This window comes from Helobdella robusta (genome assembly GCF_000326865.2).
Source record: "Helobdella robusta unplaced genomic scaffold HELROscaffold_43, whole genome shotgun sequence".
NCBI lineage: Eukaryota > Metazoa > Annelida > Clitellata > Rhynchobdellida > Glossiphoniidae > Helobdella > Helobdella robusta.
The window spans coordinates 47,894-57,331 of record NW_008705028.1 but is presented as its reverse complement, the minus strand read 5'-3'; the positions used below and the strand labels follow the sequence as shown (position 1 = coordinate 57,331).

Below are 9,438 nucleotides of genomic sequence, written 5' to 3'. Positions count from 1 at the left end.
ATATATATATATATATATATATATATATATATATATATATATATATATATATATATATATATATATATATATATATATATATATATATATATATATATATATATATATATATATATATATACGAGTGTGTATGTATGTATATATATTTAAATAAATTTAATTATCCATTAATTGTACCATTTGTTTATCTGTATATGGCTGCCATTGTTTTTTTATTCTCCCCAAGAGTCAATTATTTTCAAAGGTTTTTTAACTTTTTGTGAAATCTTCCATTCTGTTAATTATTTTTTATTATTACGTGATGACAGGAAAACATGTTTGCTTTTGAATCTGAAGGTGAAAAATTTGCATTAAAGCCCATGAATTGTCCTGGACATTGGTATGTATTTCATTTAAATGTTAAACTTAATACTGTGTGTGTATGCAATTACGCATCTACGTCTTTGTTTATGCACGTGCTGAAATAGTACCCATTGTTACTTTAATTAATAACCGTTATAATACTCTCTATTTTGATTATATCTTAATTACTTTTGAATGACAGAACATTAACATCAGGTAAGGTGAGGAAGGCATTTGAAGTGAAGGTGGCAGAAAGTTGGGAGACTGGTAAGGATGGAGATGTTTGGGAGAGATATAGGGACTGTGTGTTGACTACGACAGATAAAGTTTGTGGATGGACGAAAAGAAAGTGTAGGCATGGAAAGACGTGGTGGCGGGATGAAGATATAAGAAAGGTTTTGGAGCATGGAATGAAGGTAGTGGAGAGGGTGCTTGAGAGAAGGTTGAGAAATATGGTGACAGTTAATGAAATGCAGTGTGGGTTTATGCCTGGTAGGGGAACGGTGGATGCGTTGTTCATAGTGAGAATGTTGCAGGAGAATTATAGAAAGAAGAAACGAAGATTGTATATGTGTTTTGTGGATCTAGTTTAAATGTTAGAAATGTGTTCATGGTGTGATTAATAGGACGGACGCAAGGACGGGGTTAAGTGGTGGTATTGAAAAAGTGGAAAGCTTTATTTATTTAGGGGTTAAGCTGAACGCGGATGGAGGATGTTTGAGCGCTCTTACGGTTAGAGTCCGTGTGGGATGGATGAAATTTAGGGAACTTGGTGGGGTATTGTGTGAAAAGAAGAAGATGAAAGAGAGGGTATATAAAGCATGTGTGAGAGCAGTGATGGTATATGATCGTGAAACTTGGGTGTTGAGGAGAGAGAAGGAAAGTGTACTACAGAGGGCTGAAAGAGCTATAGTGAGGATGATGTGTGGGGTTAAAGTGAAGGATAGGAGGAGTAGTACAGAGCTGATGTCGATGATGGGACTGAATGAGGACATTTTGACATTGATAAGGAGATCAAGATTGCGGTTGTTTGGACATGTGTGGAGAAGGGATGAAAGGGTCAGGATTAGGCGAGCGTTGGAGTTCGAGGTTGATGGAGTGATAGGAAGGGGTCGTCCGCGATTGGGATGAAGAGAGCAGGTGGAGAAGGACATAGTGAAAGCGGGGTTGCGTGACTGAGGTGAGTGACAGATGTGAATGGCGTCGAGGAGTATTTCGGTTTCATCATAGGTAGCCAAACGGCAACCCCCGATCTCGAGGAACATTCGTCTAAACGTGTGTTGTTTTTATTAACACCAGGCATATAGTTTAAGAAATATGTTTTTCAAAATAGGTTAACATGTGGAGCACATGCGTGCATCATCACACATGTTTTTGCTACGCATGCAAGTTATAATCTATATTTGTTTTCATATGTATCAATCAATCTTCGTTTTGCGTCCAGAGACCCGGTTCCCTGAGGTAGGACGTTGTTTTCTTTGCCTTCAACTTTTTGCGCCAAATTAGACGATCATTTGTATCCATTTCATTTAAATTAGCAACTAAACTGTAATTTTTTTGTTCTGTATTATGTAGCTCTGACATATGCAGAACCGCTTACATATCATACCAGTATTTAAACCTTCGAGCCATACAGACTGTACATAATATGTATGTACGCTCATGGCGTATGATAGTCTTTGAGTTTCGGACCGATGGTATTCAAACCAAGCCATCTCGCAACTGCTGTGAGACATGACTCTTTTACCGATTGAGCTAACTCACCGGTTGGCATAAAATAGATTACTAAAAAAGGGTATAATTAGTATGATTACCACCATAATGAACTATAATAATAATTCTAAAACAATTACTTGACGATGACGGTTTAACATCGAAATAGATCTATCTGCAATAATTATTGATAAAATGTTTTAATAGAAATAAAGTTTCAATTTTCAATCAATCATCGTTTAGCGTCCAGAGACCCAATTCTCCCGAGGTAGAACGTTTCAAAAATTTTCATGCCATCAATTTTTTGCGCCAAATTAGACGATCAGTTGTATCAATTTCATTTAAATTTAGAGCTTTCATGTCTTGCTCGATTGTTTGCGACCAGAACTCTTTTTGACGGCCTTTGGGACGTGTGCCAGGTACTTCAACATCTGCAAGAGAAGTTATGGCACTGTTTCCATTTCGTTTGACATGACCAAACCATCGCAGACGGTGTTGCCGGCATTAGTCCTTTATATTATCTAAGGATTTCAGTAGATTTGATGTGGTCCTTCAGACTAATTCGTTGCATCCATCGGAGCATTTTCATGTCGGTTCGTTGAAGTTGTGGTTCCAGTTTGGTTGTCATTGGCCATGTTTCTGCACCATATAACAACACCGGACGTATCACAGATTTATAAAGTCTTGATCGTAGTGGTAGTGGGATGTCACGCCAGAGGCAAGGAGATGCCATTTATTCCAGGCTGCACGTATGCGTGCTCGACGGCAGCTTCAGCTGTTCCAGTAAAATCCAGAACATCCCCTAGATATTGAAATAATGTTACTTTCTCTACCTTAATGGCTTGAAAAAAAGTGCTATTTCGAATTTGTTTTTGTGGATTGATGCAAGCAGGACAAACAAAATTGGACACTTTAGATAAAGTACCAATTATTTTTGAACAACGTTTGTGACACCACTGGTTACACTGCTGATACTTGATTGTTTCCATATGTATAGTTATTTTTTTGTAAGATTAAGAGGTATTAAATCAATATTTATTAAGATCAAGTTAATTTATTGGTATGGATGTAATGTAACAAGGTTTTATGCTGCGTTTATGACAAACTGTCACAAATTATAACAAATCTGCCCGCGATTATAATTTTGGCCGGGTTTTATTTGTAAATCCGACTCCAGAAAAATTAAATCCGGTATATCCCTAGTAACAATATGCTTGATTGAAATTTGTATTAATTTTAAACAAGTTTTTTATTTTTTTGTTGTTTTGTGTTTTTTTTGTTCTTTGGCTTTCGCATTTGAGATAAAAGTACTTGTACTTGAACTATAGTACTTGGGGGCTAGGTACTTGTACTTGAGACCTGAGCACTTGTACTTGAAAAAAGTTCTCGAAAACATCTTGGATTGATTAGGTGTTTGTGTAGGGTTATATCCTTCATTGAGTAAAATTGGAGGTGTGGTAGTTGTTTTTTGATATTGCTTCTCTGACTGAGCTGGTCTGAAATTGTTTAGCTGCTTGGCGAGTGGTCTCTGATCATTTCTGATCATTTGGATATGGATGAACTGTTGAATGGTGTTTTGGTATTTAGTTTGGAGGGTGTTCATGGGTTTGGAGGTGATGTGGATGTGTTGGGTCTTGACATTGGATTAACATTTGTGAGGACAGCAATTTTGTATGTTGGATAACAGAGAGGATTTTGCATTCGTGGTGAATATCTTCTTGCGAAGTGATGTTGTGGCAGTCTATTGCAATTTGAAAAGCGCCGTTTTGAATATTTGTAGTTTTTGAAGTTTTTTTTTTTTTTTTTTTTTTTGAAGAATTTGTAAACCAGACTAGGCAAGCGTATTCTATCAACAGTCTGGATAATGTTTTATATGTTTGTATCAGTGTTTCTTTATCCTGGCCCTAGTCTGTTCCAGATGGTAGTTTGAGAATGTTATTTCTTTTAGCAGCCTTATTTTATTGAAATTTGATGATGTGGAGAACATTGTATCAACGTTAGACAGAGGATTTGGGATTATGTTCTAGAGGCGATGAAGAATTTTTAATTTTTATTTGTCCATGAATATTGTACTGAAATGTATGAGGTGTCATTAGCGTTACTATTGATTTTGGTATGGAAATTTCTAGGGACCTTTCTTTGAACAATTTTTTAATTTTGGCAGGTAATTGTTGATTTGTTCAGTTAGTGTGTTGACATCAGATCCTGATGAATATATTGTGAAATCATCGGCGAATGATACCATTTTGATATTATATGAAGAAATGGGAGTTTTTGAGACGTAGAGGTTGAATACTGTTAGAAAGTACCGAACCTTGAAGAACGGCGGTGGTGATGTTGTTAGATGTTGATTTGTGGTTGCTGAATTCGTTTGTTGCTGATCTGCCTTTTAAATAATTTTACAACAATCTAACGATTGCGTGGGGATATGTTTTCTGTAGTCTGTAAAATGTAGGTCGTTAATGAGAGTTCTGTGATTGACAGTGCCGAATGAGTTGGTGCCGAATGAATTGAAGCCTATGGAGATATCAGTTGTAAGTTTTAAAAGAGCTGTGTTTATTGAGTGCTCGGATCTGAAACCGTGTTGATGTTTGGCTAGTGTTATGTTCTTGCTGATGATTGGTAGTAGACATTTTTCTAGAATTTTAACTGCTGGAGACATTAGGGAAATAAATAAGACGGTAGGATGTTGATTCGTTTTTAGCTTCACCTGGTTTGAGGATTTGAATTTTTGGGGATGTCTTGTAGATTTGAGGTATTGTGCATGTTTTTAAAAGTTGAGTAAATATTTTCGGGAAAAAATTTACTACTCCCGACTCTCAAAAAACTTCTACTTTTGCTATAAAATTTAACTTAAATATAATTAATGAATAAAAATACTTCAAAAAACATTTGAAATCGTTCAATGTATTTGTTGTATTTTTTTTTTTATTAAAATTATTCTATACTTATGTTTATTAAAATATTTTTAAATTCATTAATTTATAATTTTTTGCATAATTGTGAGCTATTTATTGTTTCTAGCTATACAAAATATAGCGTTTTTTTATATCCGTCGCAAAGATGTAGTGAGTTAGCAGTTTAGCTGTTATCAGCACTAAAAATAGCCATGAGAAAAAGTGCCAAAAACTGCATTACGTTATTTTTAATAAGGACTCTTCAATTTTTAAATTGATTGGAAAATTTCAGGCTTAAATTATAAAACAATCATTCTCTTTTGTTTAGTTGTCACATTATTATAAGTTAAGTGTTAACACTTAACTAATAATAATGTAACAACTAAATAATATTCAAAAAATTATTTGTAAATGAATATTTTCACTAAAAAATTTCAATTCTCGCAAAATCCTACGACTTTGACACCCTATAAACAACACGTATCCGCACAACGGATAAGAATATGCGTAAATCTTGGCATCCCATTCTGATAAGTAAAAATCTGTTTGCACTCGAGCCTAATTACTTCAACAACAAAACCAAACACAATTAACTAATTATCAACTTGGTTAAATGATGTTAAAAGATGGTGAAATGTTATATTGTTTATTTGTTCGGAAAATATCAACAGAATAAATTTTACTGAAATTTTCACAATGCTCGATATTTAATGTACAACATTTTAAAGGTATCAAATAGGAACATTAAGGTATAATAAATTAACGTATAATAAATTAATCAGTCTGATGTTTGACCATCGTCCTCGTTCTTGGAAAGAGCTTCCCGTTCGATATGCCGACTTTGGAGTTTTGCATAGGAATGAATTGTCTGGTGCACTGTCTGGATTAACGAGAGTGAGGAGGTTCCAACAAGATGATGCTCACATTTTTTGCAGGCCTGATCAGGTATATTTTTTATTAATCTTTTGCTTTTTCCCTATTGAAACATAGCTTTTAATTTATAATGTAAAAGATGTATTGTCTGGCTGGACTTAAAATAAAAAAACTACCAATAAGATTGCTGATGACAGAAAGGATGATTACGTTCATTATCATCATCATCCGTTCATATGGTTTTTGCCAAGGCCTTTTTTTCTTGTTTTCTCCTCCATTCTCCCGTCTACATTTGTTTAACTCCCAAAATATGTGGACTTTTCATTTTCTTCACGTTTATTTTTAAATCGAGCTTGTTGCTTTCGTTGTTGAATACTTTTACCACATTTTTTTATTTATTCAAATATTAATCTAAACATTTCTCGAAGTATATTTTTTATAAGACACAAAAAAATGTGTGTATATATATATATTGTAACATTTGTAAATATCTCACAAATGTTACAATTAACCAGATCAGCACATACAGTACAGTGCAAAAGACAAAAACCATTAACAAAACCAGCCAATCACAAACAGTACTCTACATCTACATGAAAAATAAGATTAAACTTCTATTGTGAAAATTAAAAAAATCTATAATCTTATATTTTTTCGCACGAAGTGACAAAAAAAGATAGTTATCCACTACCGAGAATAGATGAAATCATGGATACGTTGTCTGGTTCACACTGGCTCTTCACGCTAGACTTGAAAAGCGGATATTGGCAAGTAGAGATCGTAAAAAACTACCGTGAAAAAACAGCATTTTCAATCGGATCAGACTTTTGACAATTCACTGTAATGCCGTTTGGACTTGCAATGCTCCAGCCACGTTAGAACGACGAATGGAATGTGTATTACGAGGTCTCACCTGGAAAACATGTCTTGTCTACTTAGACGATATATTTTTTTAGGAAAGTCGTTCAAACGGCATGTCGAGAATTTACTAGATGTATTTTTGAGACTTCGAGCAGCGAACTTGAAGCTGAGCGTTAAAAAGTGCAAATTGTTTGCGATAGAAGTAAACTGCTTAGGACATGTCATATCTCCCAATGGAGTGAAGACAGTTCCAAGTAATGTAAAAATGGTGAAAAATTGGCCAAATCCAAAAGTGATTTGCGCAGTTTCCTCGGATTAGCTACATACTATCGACGTTTCGTAAAGTATTTATACTTTGCAAAAGTTGCACGACCACAACATCACTCACGGAAAATGATCGAGCGTTTAGTTGGAAGCAGCTTTAAAGAGAATTATGGGAAGCTCCCTTGTTTGCATATCCAATCCGAGGTAAACCATTTGTGTTAGATACGGATACAAGCGACTGTGGAATTGGTGCGGTTTTGTCACACATTTTTGACGGAGAAGAAAAGGTTTTGGCCTATTACAGCAAAAGTCTTACAAAGTCTGAACGTAACTACTGCGTAACCAGAAAAGAGTTGCTAGCGATGATCATGGCAACAAAATATTTTCACAAGTACCTTTACGGACAAAAATTTTTTCTTCGAACGGATCAAGCAGCATTAAAGTAGTTGTTCAATCTCAAAGATTCATAAGGACAGGTGGCACGATGGGTGGAACGATTACAAATGTATGACATTGAATTTATGCACCGTAAAGGAACCTTCCACAACAATGTCGATGCTCTTTCTCGTCGATCTTTTTCACCAGGTTGCAAATACTTTAGTCGACTGGAAGAGAGAGTACAAACAGAAAATGTACGAAAAATTAAGAAAACGGCAGATACAGGGTGGATTCCGGAAGAACTGGCAAGCACAGTCTGCAGACGAATACTTACAACACGTCATTGCATGAAAGAATTCAGGCCAGCGACCTGAATGGCAAGACATATCTGAGTTTGGTTGGCCGTTGAAAAACAACTGGGTTCAGTGGGACTCCTTGCATTTGGAAGATGGGTTGTTTAACAGGAAAATGTTTAACAGGTGGGTACCAGATTGGACGACGAAACGGTCAGGACAGCCATTGGCTTCCGTCTGGGGTTGGCCGTTCAGAGTCGATATACATGCAGGTGCGGCGCAGAGGCGGATGAACTTGGCCATCATGGTCTTGTTTGTCGTTTGGGCGGAGGTCGCCAGCAGCGACATTCAGCCATAAACGATTTTGTGTGCCGACTTTTCTCCAAGGCCTCAATTACGGTTTTAAAGGAACCGTCGGGCATTGCGGCGCACGACGGTAAGCGCCCTGACGGGTGTACCTTGATCCCTTGGAGAGCCGGCAGGTGCTTGGCGTGGGACGTTACCGTTCCGGGCACCTTTGCTGAGCGCTACGTGCAGCTTACTAGCAAAGAAAGCGGTTTAGCTGCAACCAGGGCATCTGACGAGAAGATCAAAAAGTACGACGGAGCTCTCCCCTCGATGGAGTTTTTACCGATTTGTATCGAGGTCCTCGGCCCCATGGACCGTAACACCTCCGGGTTTTTCAATCGGATTTGTAAAAATATCAGTATTAGGTCAGGCGATAGTAGGGAATATTTTTTTGCTATGAATAATATCTCGTGCATTCTGCAGCGGTTTTTGCGCGTCTGTGTGTTGGAAAATGTGGAGTTGAATGCCGACGGGGTTGAGTGACGTTATAGCAAATAAAATCAAATTTAGTCAGACGCTTGGCTTTTGGTGTCATTCGTCAATGATTTGGCTTTAACGTTATAAATAATAGTGGACTGAAAATCGAGCCTTGGTGAACTCCAACGCCGATGTCAAATGCATACCCCGATATGATGAACAGTTTAATGGATGACCTTTGTCTTTGTATAGACAAAGTTCCATTCAGTCGGCATTGAGCAATTTCTCCAGATTTCACGGCAAAGTTGTAGTAACGTTTGGATACCTGCAGTACCAGATGCTTTGATAATGTCATTTGTGAGTCCCGAGGGCCCTGCTGTTTTTCCATCCTTCATAGCTTTCAGAGCTTCTGTAAGCTCCTCTACAGTGATGTTTGAAATCGGACCTTCGATGGGTGGAGCGTCAAAGTTAACATTGATGGTATTTGTTTCGTTTAACAGACGGTTGAAGTATTCTTTCCACTGTAGCTTGATCTCATCTTGTTCAAGAACCATCTCATTTTTGTCGTTTTTGATACAAGAGGCACCAACTATGTCTTTTTTCGTACGCTTTGCTTGTTTTGCTATGCGATACAGAGATTTCATTTGTTCACCTTTGCTTTTAGTAAGCCACTCTCTGCACTGATCTGTCCGAGCCGGTGCAACTTGACGTCTTGCATAGTTCTTCTCACGGAAAATTTTATGGTCATCAACAGACTTTAATTTTTGCCATTGCTTGTATGCAACTTTCTTTTCAGCTATTGCATTTTGTTCACTGTCATTCCACCACCAAGTGTCCCGTTCATGCTGACGTTTTGTACCAGTTTTCCCACAAACTGTAGTTGCAGCGTTTATCAAAACGGTTTTGTATGTACTCCAGTCTGTACTGGCTTGCGATGGGTTGTCTAACTGTGTGGCGACAATCTGTTGAAATTTTTCTCGATGAATATTGCTTTTCAGCTTCCACGTTTTGATTCTCCGGGGCATTTGTTTAGACTTATGTTCTGACAGTGT

General features: G+C 36.9%; 1 protein-coding gene across 1 annotated transcript in view; it reads left to right on the top strand.

Moving 5' to 3' along the window:
- Positions 1-9,438, top strand: part of HELRODRAFT_85090 (hypothetical protein) — a gene marked incomplete at both ends in the record, with an annotated part of 69,728 nt that overhangs the window by 43,348 nt on the left and 16,942 nt on the right. The window contains 2 exons of the mRNA XM_009025654.1: positions 309-379; positions 5,735-5,897. Coding sequence (XP_009023902.1) covers positions 309-379; positions 5,735-5,897 — 234 coding nt within the window. The remainder of the gene's footprint in view (positions 1-308; positions 380-5,734; positions 5,898-9,438) is intronic.